This window comes from Mauremys reevesii, linkage group 2 (assembly GCF_016161935.1).
Source record: "Mauremys reevesii isolate NIE-2019 linkage group 2, ASM1616193v1, whole genome shotgun sequence".
NCBI lineage: Eukaryota > Metazoa > Chordata > Testudines > Geoemydidae > Mauremys > Mauremys reevesii.
In genome coordinates this window covers 51,959,493-51,983,210 of record NC_052624.1, presented here as the reverse complement: position 1 = coordinate 51,983,210, position 23,718 = coordinate 51,959,493, and the positions used below count along the sequence as shown (strand labels likewise).

At 41.7% G+C, this 23,718-nt stretch overlaps 1 protein-coding gene across 16 annotated transcripts in view; it reads left to right on the top strand.

Moving 5' to 3' along the window:
- The window catches only part of THSD7A (thrombospondin type 1 domain containing 7A), a 556,843-nt gene that overhangs the window by 455,762 nt on the left and 77,363 nt on the right, over positions 1–23,718 (top strand). For all 16 annotated transcript variants that reach the window (XM_039524530.1, XM_039524529.1, XM_039524540.1 and 13 more), the window contains 3 exons: positions 4,193–4,296; positions 20,382–20,576; positions 23,104–23,367. In XM_039524530.1, coding sequence (XP_039380464.1) covers positions 4,193–4,296; positions 20,382–20,576; positions 23,104–23,367 — 563 coding nt within the window. The remainder of the gene's footprint in view (positions 1–4,192; positions 4,297–20,381; positions 20,577–23,103; positions 23,368–23,718) is intronic.

Sequence of the window (23,718 nt, the reverse complement as noted above, 5' to 3'; positions counted from 1 at the left end):
TCACCTCCTGTAAAGTGCAAGGGAAAATAGGGTACAGAGCCAAATCAGGCCTGGTAAAAGCAGGTGCAATTCCATTGATTCAGGTGGAGTAACACCCATTTACATGAGGCCCGTATTTGGCCAATTGTGTTAACATTCTGTTGGATTTACATCTGGATTCCAGACAGAGTTCCAGTGTTTTGCTTCTAATTACACATATTTGACCTCTGCAGATATAAATGTCATACACATCACAACATCAACTCTTTGGTGGTTAACTTTCAGATGTTTGAGTAATTATCTCTTAGCAAGTCTTTGGGAGCACTGTATGAGAGCAGTCAAATGTAAAAGCTTTCTTTCTAAATGTTCTAAAAGTGTTTCGTAAATTAAATACATGTAGTATTACTGAAATGCAGTCATCTCCTATATTGGAGGATGACAACCTCTGAGGAGAAAGGACATTTTGCCACAGCTCAGGAAGGTATGCACACAAGTGGCTTTAAGCTATCCTTGCATTCAATCCAATCCAATCCCAAAACTATCCATCAGTTATCCAACAATCCATCTTCTCATAGATTAGAGCAGGGATCAGCAACCTCTGGCATGTGGCTTGCCCAGATAAGCACCCTGGCGGGCTGGGCTGGTTTGTTTACCTGCCGCGTCCACAGGTTTGGCCGATCGCAGTTCCTACTGGCCGCAGTTCACCATTCCAGGTCAACGGGGGCAGCGGGAAGCGGCGGCCAGCACATCCCTCGGCCTGCGCCGCTTCCTGCCACCCCCATTGGCCTGGAGCGGCGAACCGGCCAGTGGGAGCAGCGAACCACGGCTAGTGGGAGCCACAATCGGCCAAACCTGTGGACGCGGCAGGTAAACAAACCGGCCCGCGCCACCAGGGTGCTTACCCTGGCGAGCCTCGTGCCAAAGGTTGCCAATCCCTGGATTAGAGCATCCTCATGGCTGCTGTAATCTTCACCAGAGGACCCAAAAGACCATTCCAGCAGGTGAGGATTACCAGGATATAAGGGTAACCTGACTCCGCGTCCCACACGTTTGGGCTATAAGTATGACTGCATGGGAACCACTATAGTGGCTCTGTGCCATCTAAGGATTCCCCTAGGTGAGTGCATTCTGAAGTAGAAGGTGAAGCCACATTAGGAGCTGCTTTGTAGTACCGAAGCAGCACAAAGCAGTCCAGGTGTGGCCCCGATGTTTAGACCTTTCCAGTAATGGGAAACTAGTTGAATTTAATTGACAGTTCTATATAAATATAATTTTTAATGGAAAGACATGGTTGATTCAGAAAGTAATATCCTGTTTCTTCCCTGGTAGCAAACAACACCTTTTGTTTCTCCTAAATGCTACCACTCTGTCGTAATGATCCTGATAAATGTCTTTTCCTTTGGCAACGACAGAATGGAAAACAAATAGAGGTTATTAATGTATTGCCTTGATCCTGTGTCAAAGAATTATCACTTCTGATCCATTAGGAGATTACAACATATCTAATTGAATGGTATATGAGGATATGATTATAGTGCTTGAAGCTACCAAAACGCAGCACTCCAAATATAATTTTAAAACTTTCCTTTGCAGTGTCAGCTTAATCATTTTATCCCTTAAACTTGGCTGTTGCTCAGCTATTTAACACCTTCAAAACCAGGTGATTTCCTGGAGTTTCGTCTGAGCCACTGATTTATGCAGGATGCTGTGTGCTGGAGAACACTGGGTTTCTAACAGTGGTAGGCAGGGCAGCTTAACTTTCTTGGAAGGGACTAGTGTTAAACACCCTTCCCTCTACTCCCTCTAGCACCCTTCTTCTCTGGCCTGGGCACATAGTATGACACACACACAGACAGCTCCCTACTCCTTCCTCAGTTCAGGGAGCAGCACAAGGAAGGCAGGTTACACTGAAAGCTGGGGATAAAGGGAGAGAGGATCTCACATGAAACCACACCTTGATGGATCACTGTAGTACCACAGCTGATGGCCACAGCACGTGGGTGATATGAATCATGTATGCATTTTATTTTATGTTTTCACTTGACTCAATTCAGTTGTGATTACAGCAGGATGAGAACAACCATCCTGCATAGGTTTTGCTATAGTCAAGGCCCTGTGTACTCTGGGGCAATCTACTCCTAACTTCTACAGTATTATGGTGGACATTTTGTAGCAGCTTCAGAATTGTTTTTAAAATAGATGTTTATAACTGAATTAAATATGCAATGAATAATATGAATAATCCAATCCATACAGTATTTATTTTATCTTCTAGAAATTCCTCATCGCTGTTGTTTATTTTGATTAAATTATATTTTCCCCACCGTTAACAACCTGGTCCCATGTCCCACTGTAGAGTCACTAATCTGTTGGAAGTGATCCCAATTTCTGGGTCCCATGTGCTTCCACGCCAACAGGATCTGGTGGGAGTCTAATCCACTGTTTCCAGTAGAATTTGGTGGAAAAGCAAGGAACACAGACTTAGCAAAGGAATTTCTTAACCCCAGAACCTTTATTCTTAAAGCACTCAAGTGTTATAGATCTTTGAAAACAAAACAAAAATCCTCTGATGCTCCCTCCACTGGTCGGATTTCACCCCTTTGCTGATGTTTCAGGCTAGCCAGAGTCCCTCCTGCTCTCACCCTACTGCACAATGGTCTCCCCGACCTGCACACACAGATCAGAACCCCTCTTTTAAGTAGGGTCTCTCCTCTTTGTCATGCTCTTAACTTGGGACGCTCCAGCTTTCTCCCCACAAGTCATGCTTCATCCATTTATAAAGAAAACTATTGTTCCATGGGAATGGGTCAGTTGTTGAAAGTCATTCAAAGTTGGTGGTTCCATATTACTGTCTTGATGGCTTCTCAGTGAGAATCCTTCAGTGAAGTGTCAAACACTTGTCCCAGGGCAGTTGTCTGTAATGCAGTGCAACAGGTTGCCTTTGGTACGATCAGGCTTGTGCAATCACAGTGTCCAATATTTCCACACACAAAACAAGACAGGGTTCATAATTTGACTTAGACATAACTCGCTCCATCACAGCCACATTTTCAATTTTCAATATGCAGTAGGCTTTTGTTGACTAATTTTAAAATGCCCTCAACACATAAACACAGTGAAGGGGCCCTTTCTTTAAATGGATAATTGTACACAAATCCAGTCACTTGTTTATTATGAAAAATATAAAAATGCTCAGAGTCATAGTCATCAAAATCAGATTAGAAAGAAAAAGTGTTTAAACATATAAGTACTGCAAAATTTGAGGTGAAATGTAAAAGTAGTATACAAGACACAGATACACAAATCCTGGCAACAGAATTATTACAGCTGTTATATTCATTATTTATTTCTTGAAAACCAGTAGAGTACTTGGTATTTTAAAAGCAGCAAAAAGTCCTGCGGCATCTTATAGACTAACAGACGTACTGGAGCATGAGCTTTCGTGGGTGAATACCCACTTCACCCACGAAAGCTCATGCTCCAATATGTCTGTTAGTCTATAAGGTGCCACAGGACTCTTTGCTGCTTTTAAAGATCCAGACTAACACGGCTACCCCTCTGATACTTGGTATTTTAAAATACATGAAGGAAGACAATGGCCCTGTTCCATCATCTTACTGCAAATCCAAAAAGATTGAGCACCACCCAGATCCATCTCTACCTAGGGCCTTAAGGTGGTCTGCCAGGATATTCAGTTTTTGTGCATCATTGGCAACCCTATCTCACTACCAAAGCTTTTGGCAACACTATATTGCTGGCATTGTAGTGACATTCCTTAGTAAACACGGTCAGGAGTTGATTGGTCTTCCATCCTAATAATATGTCTGTTTCAAGAAAACTGAACCAGTGCTGATGGAGACAGTTTCTGGGTTCGGCTTTGATTATCCTAATTTCTGATCTTGTCCTGCCACTTAATATAGAGCAGCTGATGAAGATCAGAATCAAAATTGTCAATTTGATGCTCTTAAGCACCTGCAACTCCTGCTAAGTTAATAGGAGCTATAAGCAGAGCACAGAAAAAAAATAAAAATAAAAAATAGAACTCAACATGCTTCATGCCATTGTTAACTTTTGTTGTGGATAATCTGTGATCGGCTAATAATAAGTAATCATTTGTTATTGTTTCTGGAGTAATCAAGCATATTTTCCTCACTTAGTTTTGACAGCATCATTTAGATGTATTGTTTCTAATTTATCCTTTTCCTTCTTGCAGGTGGAAGACCCACAAATGGCGCAGATGCCAGCTGGTACCATGGTATGTTCGCCAGGACAGCCCAGGTGCCCATGAGACATGTGGGCCTGGACTACAAGCAAGAGGTGAGAGACTTTATTTCTGTCTTTTATTTCCTAAGAGTCAGTGGCTAAATTGATGGGGAGGGAGAAGTAGTTGTGCCTCTCCCACATTAAAGGTCATCATTGCAACCATAAAGACTAGAGACTTAATGTTTTATTAAAACAAATGAAAGCCATCAGGGGAAATTACTAGATTACCAGCCTGGCAGGAGTTATATATTTGTTCATAAAATATCTGTTTTAAGTTTTTATTTAAATATTGTTGCAGTGTGTGACTAAGGTTAATGCTGCTCCTTGTTCAACCATTCTCACCTTTTTTCTTTTGCCAAGAGAGATAAGAATCTAAAATGTATTCTCATTATCTGGGCCAAGTTTTCAAACATGGGTGTAGTAACTACACTCTGAAAAGCCTATGTTTTTAGACTTATAAATAGATGTTTACATACTTACCTTCTCTACAGTGAAAGTGCTGAGTTGCTTATACATATGTGGTGTTTTGCATGTATGCACACATTTTTGGGGCATGCCCATTATGCATAGATCTGAGAATCTGGCTTCTATACGTTTTCCATATGATAGCAAATAATTTTAGTAGCCAAAAGCCTGGTTTCAGTGTCACCTGCTTTACTGATAATTTTTTGTGATAAAATATTCACCTAAATGTGACTGCATTGCATAGATTAAGAGAGATTTTTGAAGAGTATTAAATGAAATCAGTGTGAAAATTGTAGTTGCAATTCCCACTTACTGTATTGTGATAATGGAATTGTTCTGAATGACCAATGAATGAACCCTAAACTTCAGGATATTTTTCTCCCAGACTCATAGACTTTAAGGCCAGAAGGGACCATCATGATCATCTAGTCTGACCTCCTGCACATTGCAGGATATTTTTCTGTTTTTTTTTAATGGAACCTCTGATCCATTATAACAATATTTACTCAGTAGAATGCAGAGGAGCTTCCTGATCAATGGATGTTGCTGGCAGCATAAGTGAGGTGTTCTGGTTATTAGCTTACATGCAATGTCAAAGCAAGTTATGATATTCTTTTAGGTTTTCTGTAGAGTAAATCTTTACCTAGTAGCTTCCACAGATGATTCTAAAGATGTTACAAAAATGAATTATAAGGAATACCATGAAATGAATCTTGAATGTATTGCCTGCTAGTACAAAAATCTTCTGACTGTGTGTAATTCTCATGATGATATACCACTAGCCCAATCTATTTCTGGACCCTGCAGCTTCTTGAGGCAACAATCAGATTATGCACCTAGAAAATAAGATTTCTCTCTTTGATGGCAGCAATTCAGGATAGTACAAAATGTTGCCTCCTCATTTGTATTGTCATGGTAGAAACAGCATCTAAATCTGCAGGATAGTTACAACTTTTGTCTCATAATCAGTACTGTAGCCTGAAGCACACCCTAAATTATCGTAGCACACAGATTTTCTATATACAATGCACCATGAAAGTTTTGCTGAGGTCTCCTTATATAGTGCCCTGTAACTCCATTTACATATTGTGTATATACACACACACAAACAGTAATACTTAGTTTTGGAAATGCTGTGGACACATTTTTCAAACTTGGCATAACTGTGTTTCCCTGAAACACCACACTGAGCTAGCAGGTTTTGAATTGTCTGAGGAAAGTTAGGTGGGTTCTGCAGACTCAGTTAAGTCAGAGGCTTGTTACCCTGGCCAGACATGAGTGGTTCTCTGGAGAGAGAAGACCTGGGGTATGGGAGAACAGCAGTGCTTACTTTGCAATGAAAGAAGTGCCAGAGATCAAGCAATTTTTTATTTTACATTTGTAACTGATGCAGCAAGCTTAGAAATGCCGGAGCTATGAATTGCCAAGCCCTGACAAGCCCTTGTATAAATTAAGCACCAGAGAACAGTCTTGAGTTAGGAACCCTAGGAGTAGACAAGCCTGAGGAGAAGGCTTGAGCTACAGTATATTAATGGAGCCAAACTCCAGGAAAGGGATGAAGTTTCATTCTACATAGTGTGCAAACTTAGCTTTAGAGTAGATTGGGAAAGATAATTGCTCACTTTTGAGATGGGGGCCCAATTCCCTCTCTGGACTCTCAGATGGGTACCCTGGAACTGTCTGTGTGCTGATATGACCGCCCAAATATGGGAATTGAGTGTCCAGTGTAGGCAATGGAAATTATGGCTGCTCAGCACATCTGAAAATCAGGCCTGAGCCCAGGGTTGGCTTCTCCCTTTTAGGTAAATGACAAAACTGTGCATAGTATGGGACTGTATGTGTACTAGTCTCATTTCTTTTCGTCTCTGGTGCATATACAATGCTAACTCAGATACAAGTTGATCAATCTATTTTCTGCGTCTGATTCAAATGGGGCTCAGCCGTGGTAATTCTGTGAGCGCTGCAGCTGGCAATTGGGGAAAAAAAGAATAGGAATATGATGGAATTTAGTTTTGCTGTTGTTTACTTTTTTGTAGTCTGCATCATCAGTTCAGTCCGAGAACATTACAAGTGTTTTGTTTAGAACATGGATTTGATTGGAAACCTGTTTAGAAGTTTCACACAAGCAACTGTTAATCCTGTGATACGAAGCTATATAAATTTCACAGGAGGTTTTTTGTTGTTTTGGGGTTGGGATTTTTGTTTGTTTTTGGTGTGTATTCACAGATCAACTATCACTGCATGGATTAATAATCTGCAAAATATTAATGCAGAACAGAGTAAAAATAACTCTTACTTACCAGCTCTGTGAAATTAGCAGGTGTACTGTATTCTAACAGGAATGGGAAAGACTAATTTGAGGCTTTTCTGCCTGGCAATGAACTATTTGGCAAATTTGAGCAAAATCACATCAGCTCTTCTAGAGGCATTAGAGAGTGAAATAAATAGATGTTTTCCATTATTTGAACACCTCTACAGCCAAAATGGCTAGGGACTGGAAGTTGAATATTTATACAGAAATAGCCCAATTTGTGTAGTAGTATCTTTGTGCATTCTGGAGAAAATTGGTTCAGATTTAACTGAGTTTTATACTTCTGAAAATTGCATACTGAGCATGCACAGTGCATGGTTTTCATGAGTTTCTTATAAGGTGATAGTCACTTCTGTCCAGAAGGTTAACATATATGCCACTTAAGTTTTAATTTTAGCCTTGAAAATAAGGCTTAAGTGGAACTTAAGTGGTTCTGGTCCTCTGCACAGGAGTAAATTTCATGCCGAGTGTGCAGCTAAGGCAGGGATCGGCAACCTTTTGGCACGCAGCTCGCCAGGGTAAGCACCCAGGTGCGGTGGGCCAGTTTGTTTACCTGCCGCCTCTGCAGGTTCAGCTGATCGCGGCTCCCATTGGCCACGGTTCGTAGCTCCAGGCCAATGGGGGCTACAGGAAGTCGTGCAGGCTGAGAGATGTGCTGGCCGCTGCTTCCCGCCACCCCCATTGGCCTGGAGTGGCGAACCACGGCCAGTGGGAGCCACGATCGGCCAAACCTGTGGACGCAACAGGTAAATAAACCAGCCTGGCCTACCAGGGTGCTTACCCTGGCGAGCCGCATGCCAAAGGTTGCCGATCCCTGAGCTAAGGATACTGCACTATACACAAACCTCTGGCTAATTTGGCTTTGTACTGGAAACTGTTGTCCAGGTTTGAATGGACTGAAGCAAGAGCTCTACTGGAGATTTTGGCTCTGTCCCTATTGACTCGGTAAGTTGTGACGGTCAAGTGGAGCTGCTGCACAAGTTGCTTGGTGTGCAGGCAAAGAACCACAGGTTCCACAAGTCGTAGAAAGATATTACATTATCTTAGAATTACTGTAGTATATGATCATTTAGTTAGACTGTTTCATAATGCACATTTATGAAGAGGCAGAGGTACTGTTTTGCAAGGAATCTTACCTTTAAGCACTCAAATCAGGAAAAGCTGCACCTTCAAATTTAAGATCCTCTTAGTGTAATATTTTTAATATGAATTTACAGAACAATTACTGATTTCATCATAGATATTTTGGATAGTGTATTTAAAGATGCCCAAATGTTTGTTGGTTTTCACTTTGCATGGGTGTGTGTGTAGATATAGATATCCTCTTGGTGGGAAAAAAATTCTCATCTGTGAATAAATGAGACTTTAAGATGGATATTTGTTCTTAGTATTAAATAGCTTCTAACACATTGGCATGAGTGTTAAATTTCACCATCCTTTGGCTGCTTGGTGATAATTTTCCTATTATAGTGATATGCAGTGATCATCATACAGAAGAAATCTCAGCACTTCAGTTTCCTGTGTTTCTTACTTTTATTTTGTATTCCTATTCAGTAGAACAAGTAATTCTTGTTTTTCCAATTTACAAGAACCGCCCTCAATTTGGAAGTTCTTCATTTGCACTGTTAGGAGACATTGTTTCCCAATATTATTAGAACTATCCACTCTGGCCTTCACTGCCTACACACAGTCAGCATCACATACAATTTAGCACCAATGGTGTTAAAGCCAAAGGAACACATGTCACAGAATGGACAGATCCCACGGATACAGATTCATTAGCAGTTTCTTTCACACAAGACATTCTGTACTATTTATACTGTGAACACACATTAGTCAGAAAAAATAATTAAATCTGGAAGGAAAAATGGGGGGAGAGAGCATTAAAAACGAGTGGTGAGGAGGCTGGTCCTGACAGTCCCTGGGTACAGTTAGAATGACCTTGCCTAATATTGTAACCCTAATACTCATTTTTCAGCTATTTTATTACATTGGGATTAGTTGACAGTAAAGGTACTAGGGTGAATCATAATGTTAGGAGAATGATTCATCCTTCAAGACAGTTCTGCTTCTAGCTGTCCTGTATAATGAAGCTTTTATTACAAATCATGTCAGTGTAAATGAGCATGTCACAATTTTAGAACTGGAGTTTGGTGTGGAGGAAAGACAAGAAATGGCTTTTTTATTTTGTTAACAAAATTGCTTTTCTTTCAACGTGTATTTTTAAGAGAAAAAAATAATGAACTTCAGTGGTGATGTAAAGTGATGGACTGATGTTCCTAAGTAAAACAAAACATAGTGCAGGCTTGGCTTCTCTTGATACAGATGTTCCAAAGCATTTCATGCCTGACCTGCAAAATAATTGATATTTTGGTCACGGGTCTTTCTTGAACAAATACGGGTAATCATGCCAGACAGCGTTATCCTGTGATGTATGTAAGCTTCCAGTAGGGACTGACCACCATCATCATTTCACTTGTAGTAAAATGCCCTTCTAATCTTCTAGCAGTGAAAAACAGTGTAAATGCCCTATAGCCCCTTGCTCTCCATCAGCACATAACTGAAAACTTTTGAATTATGCTTGTGTGTGCTGTAGCAAATACATGTGTTTCAGTGAAGATTAAAGTCGCCACACTTCCTTTCGTTACCCTAAAGCCTTCTTCAATCATCATTAAAATATTATCTGGAAGGAATGGAGTGTTCCCAAATTGGAGAAAAGAGCAAACTGGAAATGTTTGATAAAACCAGACTGAAAATGTTTGATGAAGGTGATGCTGACTACAATGGTAAAATAAAAATCTTCAGAGCCCATCTGATGGCAAAATATGAATCCCACTTAAAATATTATGAGTAATTCTGAGGATGCCTGGAAGAGGTTTCAGCATTAATTTGAACAGTATATGAAAGCCGTAGATGCTATTAAACTTATTAACTAGGCCAAAAATCTCGCATATCAAAGGATGTATTTAGTTGAATGTCAGAATAAAAACTCTGGTAACAAATCTGTAATGGACCAATGGCATCACAGTGGACAAGAAGACATGCTCTCATGCAAGGGGTGTCCCTGTGACATATTCAAGACTCTTATAGGAGGATGCAGAGCCTGCTACACATGGCACCTAAAATGTTCCACAAGCATTTAAAAAAAACCCCAGAGGAATGTGACAGCAAATGTGGATTTTGTCAAAAAATTATGTTATGGCAAGGAAAAACTGATTTTGAAAGGGGAAAAAAGTTTAAACAGAAGCCTAGGTAAATTGGGCACAGGCAGACAAAATGATCTGTGAAATGCTGTGCTTGAACCAGGTACTTGAAAGACAGCTATTAATCATTGTTAAAAGGTATTCTTATCATCAAGGGAGCATCTCCTAGAGTAGCTGCTCAGCTCCTTTGTGCTGTGAGTACATAACTGGAGAAAACTGTTTGGGGAAATGATGGAGGGGTGGGGGAACTGGACTAGGAGAACAAAATAAATTCCAGATGAGGAATATTGACTAGTAATAATGAATATTGAGATGAGGGATGTTATTTTTATCTGATTTTTCTCTCTATTTTAATAAACCTTATTTTGTGGAAGATGCTGTTGTGTGAGTATTTTCTGCCATCTTCTCTCAAAAACTATGAAGCAACTTTTAAGGAGAATTAGAAAAGACCAAAGGTGTTTCTCGAACATAACTCCAATCAGTCTTGTTCAAAGACAATAGACAAGGTGTCCTCTTCCAGTGAGGTATGTTGCCCATGGTTAGAATGGGGATTCACAATGGAAGAAGACAAAAGGGCCCAAGGAGGAGGGGATGTAAGTTAAAGAGGATGACAAGGAAGAAGGACAAAATATGAGGACAGATGGCACTATTGATAGAACAGAGATACCAAGAGACTGGGTTCACGCCTTAGTAATTGTACAGGAAAATGAACAGACTTGGACTCTGCATTAACATCAAGACATTGAACAGCAATGTTAAAAAGGAACATTTACACTTCCTGCAAGAAATAAAATGAAGCCAGGAGCCAAACTCTTCAGCAAAATTAGATTCATCGGCGGCATTTTCCCAGGCGCACAGACATTTCCAAAATTTCTAGTTTCACTACAGACCATGGCACATGCTGCTGCTTAATAGGATCAGTGCCAGAAATATTTCACCACACGTCCCATGCACGAGAATATCTCACAAGAGTGTAAGTACACTTTGATGGCATAACACTTATGATCAACTCTGATACTGAACACATAAGCAACTGTACTGGAATAATTTTTCTCATAATAATAAACAAGGGATTGTAGCAGTTCCTGTTTAAAGCTTGATTCTAAGTGCTCTAAAATCCATATAATTACTCAGATTGTCTTGAAATTTGGAGTGCCTTATGGGTTTGAGGTTCTGTTAGTGTTCCAGATTTAGGAGCCATTTGACTAATCGGATCCCAGATAGAACCACACCAAAAAAAAAAGACGTTTCTTAAAGTTGAGAGATTGTGGCAACCTTTTTGTGCTCACAGATAGGGTCTCTCTACACAGCCTACTGAAGTGAGACTCCCAGCCCAGGTGAACAGACTCCGGCTAGTGGGGCTCACACTAACACTCTAAAAACAGGTGTGCAGACAGCGCTTTGAACTTGTGGCTTCCACGCTGAAGCCCAGCCTCCTCCCTAGGCTTGAGAGCCCAATCCACAACTTCAAAGCGCTGTCTACAAAGTTGTTTTTTCAGCTTTAGTGCCATGTGGCAACCCTGCTAGCCCAAGTGTGTCGACCTGGGCTGGGAGACTCGCTTCCATGGGCTGTGTACACATACCCAGAGCAATCAAACCAGGGCTCAGATCATCACAGAAGCATATTCAACACTCCAAATGAGGGGATAGCACCACCAGCCTTTTGGGGAAAAGCAAATTAAAAGTTTATGTGAAGATTTTGCTACTCTCGTTTAGCTCATCAGAAGCCTCTGGCTCTTTAAAATTACAAACTAAAGAGATTAAATTGGACTAACACTATTTGTAGTTCTGCCACCAGCTTGCTGGGTGACATTGGGCTAGTCACATCACCTCTCTATGTCTCAGTTTCCCATCTGTAAAATGAGGATAGGGATGTAAAGTTATTTGAGATATACTGATGGGAATCTAAGTCATTTGAGTATTACTTAGCCACAGTAGCTTATCAGCTGCAAACTAAGGTGAGGATTCAGCTATCTGGCCACAAACTCCTACCAACAAATATTTCTCTATCTGTTTAAAAAAAATAACTTAGGAAATTAAATGGGAAGAAATCTTGTTAACACAGAGTTAAGGTTGCCCAGTGATAGCTCATGACCTTCTAGAACCTCAAGTTCAGCAATACTCAAACTTCTGAAAACCAGGACATACAGAGATAAGGTAAATGCCCGCCAACCTCAACTCTTCCCTCTTTGAGCAATGCCTCTCTCACTTTCTCCAGGGCCGTCCAGAGGATTCCGGGGGCCTGGGGTCTTCGGCAGCGGGGGGCCCTTCCGTTCTGGGACCCGCCACCGAAGTGCCCCGAAGACACGTGGCGCCCCCCCCCCCCGCTGCTGAATTACCGCCGAAGCGGGACCCGCTGCCGAAGTGCAGCCCGGTCTTCGGCGGTAATTCGGCGGCGGGGGGCCCCCACCGCGGGTCTTCGGGGCACTTCGGCAGCGGGTCCCGGAACGGAAGGGCCCCCCCGCCGCCAAATTACCGCTGAAGACCGAGCTGAACTTCGGCGGTGGGTCCCGCTTCACTGTAATTCGCCAGTGGAGGGTCCTTCCGTTCCGGGGCGGAAGGACCCCCCCACCGGCGAAGACCGGGAGTGGAAGAAGCTCCTGGGCCCGGCCCCGCAAGAGTTTTCTGGGCCCCCCGGAGCGAGTGAAGGACCCTGCTCCAGGGGCCCCGAAAAACTCTCATGGGGGCCCCTGTGGGGCCCGGGGTCTGGGGCAAATTGCCCCTCTTGCCCCCCCCCTCTGGGCGGCCCTGACTTACACTCTCTCTCTCTCTCTCTCCCTTTTCACTGTAATGGACAGGTGCCACTTGCACTATGCTCAGTGAGCCTACTCCCCTGACATAATACTGCACTTGTAAATTTAACATTACTTTATACTCTTCTATAACCCCATCACTCTTGCCCACAAGATACTACCTACATCTACACTTTCCCCTCCCTATCATTAAATCCACAGACTGGTTTCGTATCCCACCACACTACTGACAATACCCATGTCAAGTAGACCTGAGTGCCTTGGTAATGACCCAACCTACACAATTCTGTAATGAAATGATGCAGACTGGAACCTCAAGGTATCTATACACCTCCTTCCTTTGATAAAACACGTGGGAGGACAGGACTCATACCCAGATCATCTTATATCACAATCACAGCTCTTCCATTTACTTCTCCACCATTCAGTACAGCTACTCCTAAGACAGAGAATGCAGCTGGAGTGAATGTATATAATTCCCAGTGACTATTGCCAACTCCAGGGGGGCTGAGTTAAACTGCACCTTTTTTTTTACCTTAATTCTGTATTTCCTGCGTTTTGAGTTTTTTCTGAGTAAGAGATCACTGGGCAACCTTAACTCTGAATTAACAAAGTTTTGTGCCATTTAACAAATAAACAAATGTAAAGCAAAGGGACCCCAAAGCCATTTCATTTATAAACTTTTTAAATATATTGTTATGCTGCTTGGCCATTGCAGCTTAAGTAATTCACTAAAAAATAAACAAACAAACATAGAAGGAAACAAAAATGGTATTTTGTTTTGACCTACCCATAACAACAGACTTACCTAAATACAGCATTCATATTTAATTACAACAACAAAACATTTTCGCTCATGGCCCCTTGTGGTTTAGTTCAAGTGACACTATCAGACAAACCTTTAATTACATCAAACATCAAAGTCCCTTGTCTAGAAAATTTAGAGCGCAGTTTATTTCAAACTTCTCTTCTGGGAGATGATAATTGTTAAATAGGGAAACAGTTTCTTAAGTGAATTGTATCCACTTTACATTTGATTTTTCTGTTAACTGTACTCTTGTGTTTTATGTGTACACTTCACAATCACTTGTTTTTAATCCAGTAACAGAACAAGCACATCCCTTCCTCTTGCTGCTAATGTGTATAATCAATTTGATGTGGTTGGGTAGGATTGATTATTAGCCAGGCACTGAATGCCTTTATAGCAGTTGAAAACATTGCTTGTGATGAAGGTTGATCATAGATCTCAGCTGGCATTTATAGAGTATAATTAAAGAGCCATGGGCTTGGTCAGATGGTGCTGAGCACCTGAAGCTCCCATTGAATTGAACAAGAGCTGTGGATGCCCAAATTAGACCCTATATGAAAAAAATGTGACTGACATTCTAACAACTTCTTAAATACTAAAAGCAATGCAAAAGTGTAGCTGGACATGGATTATTACTTGGCCAAGGTACCGAATCAATAAATTACACAGTTGTCAATGCCCTGTATTGTCAGCAGTGGAAAAACTAATCACTGTTTAGCCAAAACAGTATAAATTTTGAAATAGGTACCTAAATAGGTACCTCAATCAGTAGTGTAACACAGTACAATTGAATCAAAAGCCAGTCATCTGCACCTAGTGGCATGGAATGGTGTATTGTTATGGATGCTGGGAGAGTCAATGTCAGGAGCAGATTCGGTATCACAACCTACATTGTATATTGTATTGTCATGGGGCTGAAATCTTTAGTTTTCAAGGATGAAGCTCTCTCCTGCTTTGGTTGCTTCAGTGCACAACTGACAGCTGATCCTTGAAAAAGCAGAGGTATTAGCTCCAGAGGGAGCCTCTCATCTCTGTCTGCTGGATAAAAGTTAGATGCACAAACAACATAAGGTTCTGAAAGAGGGTGTGACAGGCTGGAGATGTCTGTAAGAAAAGTCATGTTTAATAGCCAGGAGAGAGTCGGTTTTAGAAAAACTCCACCCATACTGGTGAAACTGCCTTCCTCAATCAACAATGTGTAGGGCCAGACAGAAACCACTTTACTAGATGGGCAGACTCTTTGAAATACAGTCTCTGAGATGGATAGTTAAGCCCTTGAAAAGTGGCTATTAAAGGTCATTGGGTGATGTCAATTGGTCATCTCTTAAGCCTCAGATAGACAAAGTCTAAGGCCTGGTCTACACTGGGGGGCGAGGGCGGGAATCGATCTAAGATACGCAACTTTAGCTACGAGAATAGCAGAGCTGAAGTTGACGTATCTTAGATTGACTTAGAATCACTTTACTTCGCATCCTCACAGCCCGGGATTGATGGCCGCCGCTCCCCCGTCAACTCCGCTTCCGCCTCTCGCCATGGTGGAGTTCCGGAGTTGATGGCAGAGCGATCGGGGATCAATTTATCGCATCTACACTAAACACGATAAATCGATCCCCGATAGATTGATCACTACCCACCAATCCGGTGGATAGTGTAGATGTACCCTAAGGGAATACCTGCGTCTCTCACAGGTGTGAAAAATCCACACACACACCGGGAGAAAAAGTTAAGTTGACCTAACACATCATGCAGACAGCGCTAGGCCAGCGGAAGAATAAGTTACCACCTATTGGGGAGGTGGATTACCTACAGTAACAGGAGAACCTCTCCTGTCATTCTAGTATGTCTTTACACTGAAGCACTACAGTGGTGCAGCTGCAGTTGTGCTGCTGTAGTGTTTCAAGTGTAGACGTGGCCTTAGAGGGCAGGTCTACACTTAAAACGCTGTACATGCATAGCTGTATGGATACAGCTGTGATGCTGTAGTGCTTTATTGAAGACGCCCTATGCTGATGTCGGCATAGATAATCCACCTCCCTGAGAGGTAGTAGCTATATCAACAGGCAAAGTGCTCCTGCAAACATAGCACTGTCTACACTGGGGGGTTAGGTTGGTATAACTACATCACTCGGGTGTGTGGATTTTTCATACCTCTGAGCGATGTAGTTATACCAGTGTAAGCCTGTAGTACAGACCAATCCAGAGAAAGCAGCAAGTCCAAAATCATGTGGCGGGGGTAGGTAACTGAGGAAGTCTGATTTGAAGAATAGGGATGACTTGAGTGCCCTTGATGATGGGAGCTATGTCTAGGAAGATGGTAGCGGAGGAGAGGGATCTCTGGATGCGGTGAGAGAGACATGCTCCCTCTATCTATTTATCTTTTAGGACAGTATGGGAGCTTGAACTCTGACATTGGGGTGAGAGCCATTAATCACTTCTTGGAACTCCATAAGCATTTGTGTTTCCTTCTGTAACTGAAACTGTCTTATGTAGTTTAACGTTTGCAAAGTGTAAACGTAGATGTGGTAAGCAACCTGTTTCTTTTTGTTTTTACTCCATTTTCTTTCAGTTTTTAACTTTGTTCTGATTAAGAAATCTGCTATTGTGTGCGGTGAAGGTTCACCTAATCTTTCCTCAAGGAGCAAAGGCACCCTGTAAACTCAAAAGAGACAGATAGGACAAGAAAGAGGTTCTGAATCCTAAACCCCTTCTGACTCTCACCTCGATCAGTAAAGCAAGGACAGGTATCTTAACTTCCTGCAAAGTGTGTTACAAAAGGTGGTGATGAGCAAATGCCTGGGGAGATACCAAAGGACCAAGGAAGAGATGAGTGTTGGTGGGAGAGTTAGGTAAAAGATGGCTAAAGGAACAGCAGTGTAATTGTAGGAGAATTCAGGAACTAGCCCTATAGCTCAGATTCATAATCCAAATCTGACAAGACACAAGACCTCATCAACCTCACACTGTTTCCTTCAAAGAGGAAAATGGTGTGTGAGAGAGAGACAATTAAGTGCATCAAAAATGAGCAAACTATTGCCTGAAGAAGCAGAGGGTAATCCTTGGATAGCATAAAAGTCAGTAGACGACTAGTCAGCACAGCTCAGAGCAGTACTGAGTCTGTTTATGTCAAGAGTGGTTGTTTCAATCCCCTAGTTGAGCCAAGGATCAAGGGGAATTGTAAAGGTTGCTTACAGCAGCTTTTCATTATTATTCTCCTCTCTTCCCCCTGAAGCAGCACCATGCAGAAGCTCAGTGCAGCTCAAGATTCAGCCCAGTTGTTTTTTTCATTTAGGGCCTTCTAATAATATTTTAAGGTAGTACTGAATTATCAGTCAGAAACTTCAATTTTATTGTATGGTCTCAGGAAAAATAAAAATAACACCACTCTAAATTTAAATTAAAAACAAAATACTCATAATTTATAGAGATACGAATTTCTAGTTGTATAGTCAAGGGCATTTTAAATATAGTCTATTGTTTCTTTTGTAAGCCATCTTACCAAAGCAGTACTGTGATTTCTTCTTGTTGTTCTTGTTTTTTAAGTATCTAAAGATATATTAGGCAAGACCGAATGGTTTATTTTCCAAATGTTTATTCCTTCCTTTTCTTCTCGAAGGAACTAGTTTCTCAGATACTTTTACTGCTTTAGAAACTTTGCATCTAAAACTATTTATGGTTCCCTGTCAGCAGCTGAACATAATTATGCCATACTTTGTGCAGCAAAATTGAAGTTTTTTTTTCAATTCACACTCCAGTAAAACCATTGTTGTTAGCATAAAAACATTGCTTCTGAATTATTCAGTAAAATGTCATATAAAGCTTTCTGTTATTTCTTCACATTTTTACTGGACTGTATTCTGTTTATATGCTATGTTACTACTATCAATTGGTAACCCAAATTACTTTCGCATTTGTGAGATATTGTGCCATATTGTGTGCTGTCATAAACCAAGAAACATTAACATGCCATTGTTCCCATTGAAAACAACACAACTACATGTTTTCAATAGAATTAACTTGTAATAATACTGGAATTATCTTGTGATAAAAGGAAGTGAGATGTATTTTATTATGGTTACTGTATTTAGACTAATGCTATAATTCTATCAACACATAATAATAAATTGGATGTTTGCATGTGATATACCTGTTTAAATTCAGGTGGAAAAGGCTGTGATAAAGAAGTGGCATTCAGCAATTCTGAAAAGGAGGTACAGTGGGGAGATTATATATAAAGTTGCCATACATACTGGTGTTCATGGGATAGAGCTGGTTTTCAATATCATGTTCTGGTGTCCCAGGAACTTCTTTTTGGGACATCTGAAATTTCCCTTTTTTGCATGTAATTAATCAAAACAATACAGATTTTTAAGTACAAAATGTTAGTTCCAACATACTGTTACCCTTCTGTAAAATGTACACCCATCTCACAGCTAATGTGTTTTACACCAACCATTGTTCAAGGCCAAAGCTTGTCGTAAGTTGTCAGGCAACAATGTTACAATACGTGTCTGAGGAGTCAATGACTCATTCTAATCACTCCAAACTTTGCAGTTCTCAGAATCGGAACCCAGAGCTGGATCCTTACTTTGTGTTTATCCTTCTCAGTAATGTGTTGTATTGAAACCCATATTCAACCTTGGTAGTTTTCAATGGGTGGGATCCTACAGGGGTTCCCCCAATGGGACCCTGCAGGCAGAGGTGCTGGAACAATTTTTATAGTGGGGATGCTGAGAGCCATTGAACCAAACTGTAAACCCTGTATGTAATGGAAACTATGTCAAGCCAAAGGGTGCGGCAGCATCCCCAGCACCTTTAGTTCCAGCACCTATGCCCGCAGGCAGGGGTAGGCTGTGTATTCGCAGGCAGGGGTAGGCTGTGTATTCCCAAACAGCCTAGCGTGGCCCTGCCCCCACTCCACCCGCAGGCCAGGCCAGGACCCCTCCTGCGGTTCCCAGAGTGCTCTGCCTTGGTTGGCTGGCCAGCCTCACACAAGGAGTCAGGGCAGCTGGTCCTGTGGGGTCGGCCATCACACCTGGCTGCCAGGAGCCCTGAGGCCAGGACCGCTGCTGCCCAGCGCACTGGGGCTGGCCTCGCCACCCAGAGTACCGGGGCCGGGAGCACTGCTGCCCAGCACACCACTGTCCGGAGCACTGGGGCTGGGGCCTTGCCCCCAGGCCACCTGGTGCTGGGGCCGGGGGCCACAGGGAGGGTTCTCTGGGCTCCTGTGGAGGAGGGAGGGGAAGAAGGGGAGTGGCCAGGGGCTAACCTCCCCCAATGGCTGGCTCACTGGCCACCCATGCCCACAGAGATTGATTCTTGGCCTTACGCTATTAAACATCTTTATCAAAGACTGTAGCGGGATGCTTATCCTGCTCCTGCCCTGAAGGGCTGAAAACAGCCCTGGGGAGGGCTGTGGCAGGGAAAGCAGCTACTAGGCTGATTGGGGAAGCAGCCACAGCTGGGCCATGCCTCAATCAGGCCTCTCAGCTGGCCCTATATAAGAGGCTGGGAGCCAGGAGCTCAACAGTCTCTCTCTGCATTCAGAGAGAGAAGGGCCTGGCTGCAGGGAGGTTAACCAGGTATCTCGAGTGGAGCAGGGCTGGGGAAAGGCCAAGGGAGCCGGGGAGCTCTGGCCTAGGAAAGCCCCAGGTCTATTAGGTACTGGGTTGCAGGGGGCAGCCCACGGGTAGCCAGAGGCAGCAGGTCCAAACCCCTTTGCCTGTGATGAGTGGCTTATACTGCAGTCTGCCCCAGTGAACAGGGGCTAGATGGGGACTGGGCAGTAGCCAAGACTGAGGCAAAGTGGGGATACTGCCAGGGGTCAGCACCCAGTTAAAGGAACACCCCGGTCTGGGAGGGACACGGGGGCCAAGCAGCAGTGGTATTGCTGTAATATTATATCACAGTTGAGGTTGCCTTTTAATATTTTATTGTCTGTAAACATCAATAAAGAAATAATTTAAATAGAGTAAAGCATCTCAGAAATTTCAGATCTACACATTAGCTGTAATGTACAAACATCTGTAAATATTAGGCCGTTGTGTTACACGTGGCTGTTCTGGGTTTATCTATGATTTAGTAGCAGAATGTTGTCTGAAATGTGGGCATTCCTGGCTAATTGCTATATTATAGATCAGAGGCTCTCAGACTTTCCAAACTATTGTACCCCTTTCATGACTTCAATATCTCTTGCGTTCCACCAAGTTTCACCTCACTTAAAAACTATTTGCATACAAAATCAGACATAAAAATACAAAAGTGTCACAGCACACTATTACTGAAAAATGGTTTAAGTTCTCACTTTTACCATATAATTATAAAGTAAATCAAATGGAATATAAATATTGTACTTACATTTCAATGTATAGTAGATAGAGCAGTATAAACAAGCCGTATTAAATTTTAGTTTATTCTGACTTCGCCAGTGCTTTTTATATAGCCTGTTGTAAAACTAGACAAATATCTAGATGAGTTGATGTACCCCCTGGAAGACCTCTGCATACCCACAAGAGTACATGTAACCCTGGTTGAGACCTACTGTTCTAGACTAGTTAAAAGCCTGACAGCTCTTTATAAACTCCTAACGTATTTGTTTCCAGCAATTACTTGTCGCAGACAAGATGGAGGACCGGCTGACATCAGTGAGTGCCTTAAATATGCAGGCCCTTTACCAACGTTAACACAGGCCTGCCAGATTCCTTGCCAAGATGACTGTCAGTTCACAATCTGGTCAAAGTTTTCTTCCTGCAATGGGGACTGTGGAGCAGTCAGGACGAGAAAGCGCTCTCTTGTTGGTAAGAGTCAAAGGGATACTGAAACACTGTTTATTATTAGCTACTATTTATTTTATTTTAAACTTTTATACAGTGCCTGTCAGTCTGAAGGATACCTAAATGCGTACATCATTGACAAGCAGGCAGCTCTGGGGTCCAGGGCAACAACCAGGCAGATAATTGGTGTGCACTACATAATACTGCAGGATCTGAGGGGGGGAAATATCAGTAAAGAACACTACAGAAAACTCTAGGTCATAAGAAAAGTAACATGGGATTACCGATGAAATCATGGTCTCTTCTATAAGATGGATACACAATAAACTCCATAGTAGACCATTTATCTTTTTGAAGGGCTGAGTCAACACTACCTGAGGTTCCACAGAGTTGAAATATTTGAAGCAATGTGTTAACCTACTGGGACCTGGTCCAGGCCCATGTAAGTCAATGGCAGTCCTTCCATGAACTTTTGTTCAGCCCCTAAATCATCCCCTCCAGCCAAAATGGGCATAATCATTGAATTATTGATCATTTTCCAAAAGATAATTCTACAGCCTGTCTCCAAATGCCTCAATTGTCACAGATCTGCTGTCATTATTGTTTACTATTTTCACTGCATTAGTGCCCGAAGGTTGTCACGGGAGTTGATGCCCCATTGTTCTATGCACAGAACAAACATAAGGTAAATCAGAGTCCTTGGGGGTTACTAGCCCAGCAAAAACTGGAGGTTTTTATGGTTATTACAGATGGTTACAAAATGTTTTTCATGAACATTTTTACAAACACTTTTTCCTGCTTTTTGTTAAAATTTCATTGTGACTAAAAATTTGCACAAACATTAACTAATCAGTCATAACAGCTCAGTTAGGTAGGTGAGGAGTACTCTGTTCATTGTCAGGTGGGGAAACTAAAGAGAGAAGGTTAAATGACTGATTTAATTCCCTGGATGGAGTCAGTGTCAATGCAAGAGTTTTTAATACACACAGTCATGTTTAATCCATTACATCAAGCTTTCCGTTATGTTATCAAGTATTCCCCTTTTGTGACTGGAAGCCACATTCTCTGCCCCATGGTGGCGTTAGCTAAGCCTGGGACTCACTAACCCAGAAGGGAGGGTGCTCAATAGCAATGTAGGCACCAGCACCTCCCATTGAGATAGGAACTATCCAAAATCAGAAGGCCTACAGCCATGGGTGTCATGGGTCCCAAAGGGCCACACTTGGATGGCTGTAGGAGGGACTGTGAATAACTCTCAATCTTCAGGAAGACAGGCAGGGACCATCTTATAATTCTGGTGAACAATTTACATCAGTGTTACTTCCACAAAGAAAATGGCTAGACATTTACCTTAAAGCCAGAAACAAGAAAAACAGAACTGGCAACCAGCCTTGGCATTGACAGGTCCCTGTGGATCTCCCTATGCCAAGTTCAGCTACTCAAAATTGGTGCTGGGGGGATGGTTTGGCCCTTGGTGAATCAATTCTTCCATACTGCAAACTTATCCAACCCAATCTGCACAGTTGAGAATGAAGGCCCTAATTATTCATGAGGAAAAGATGCGGAGAAAGAGAGATTAACTCTCACATTTTCAGTATGAAGCCGCTGAATGAGAAATCCCCTTACTACAGTACATTGTCCCTGTACTACACTAAAACAGTATTAAGTGTAATTGCTGTGTGCTATAATGTCCTGCTTAGTGCGTTCATTTTCTGTTAGTAACATGTTTGAAATTCAAGGAAAATAGTGCAGCGTATTCATTTATATTATCATCTAATTGACAGATAATTACTTTACAAAATGATTTTGCCAAAGCTCTTTAGTTTCTAAAAATGGGACAATCAAATGAGATATGAGAGCAAATAACAAAAAATTAAACAAAAACAAACCTTACAGAGGAGATTAAAAAATGCAAATAGGAGAAAATGAGTGGCTAAATAGTTGTGGAAAATAAATGAGTTGCTAGAAGAGATTTGAAAAAAATGCAGCAATGTTCTGGAATTAATAAAAAGAAGGAGCTTATTCCATCAGAGGGCAAGAAAAGTGATTCTTAACTAATGGTACAATAACGTGATAAAATTTGAGGATTTTGATAATTTGAAATATTGTAACAGAAGCAGACAGTGACTTTTTCTCCCTTGATACCAAAAGAATTTTTAAAAAACCCAGAAAAACCACCTTGCACATGTTATCCATGGAATGAGTATGGCATAATAGCTATTAAATTGCACAACACTGAATTTTCAAACTCAGATGTTTCAAGCTAAGTATTTAACATTATAAATTTAAATAGATGGCTTCATTTTCAAAGATGGTGAAAACAGCAAGAACTGTAGATGCATAGCACCTTTGAAAATAAGGCAACTTTCTTAAGTGATTAAGTATAGATTTGGGTGCCTAACTCTAGGCACCTCTGGATCTGAACATTTTGGCCTTAAGTTATGTGCTTCTTGGAGAAATTTTTGTACAGTTATAGATCATTAAATAAAATTACCTGCTTTTGTGTACAGTGATAGAAAGTGCTTTCTGAACAATTATTTTCTCCCTGCAGGAAAAAGTAAGAAGAGGGACAAGTGCAAAAATTCCCAGTTGTATCCTCTGATCGAGACTCAATTTTGTCCTTGTGACAAGTACAACGCTCAGCCTGTGGGGAACTGGTCAGACTGCATTTTACCAGAGGGCAAAGTGGAAGTATTACTCGGAATGAAAGTACAAGGAGATATCAAGGAATGTGGGCAAGGCTATCGTTACCAGGCCATGGCATGCTATGATCAAAATAGTCGGCTTGTGGAAACAGCACGATGCAACAGTCACGGTATTTAGAGACAGCTTTTCTTTCTTCTTTCTTCATTTATTTATTTATTTGTTTTCTTTAAATGTAACTCTTGAGACTCTGTTGGTCATAGGTACGGACAGAATTAGGAAACAAATATTTATGGGTTTGACAAGAGTACAGGAAACTGCTGTGGAACATGTAATGTTGCCCTAGGGGTGTCTCCTAACCAAACATACATTGAGTAACACTCAATTACCTGAGAACTTGTTCCGACTCATAAAATAACTAAGATTCCAGGATTAGTGACTGTTACAATACAGTAAAACCTCAGAGTTGCGAACACCTCGGGAGTGGAGGTAACTGAACAAAATGTCATGGTAGTTCTTTCCG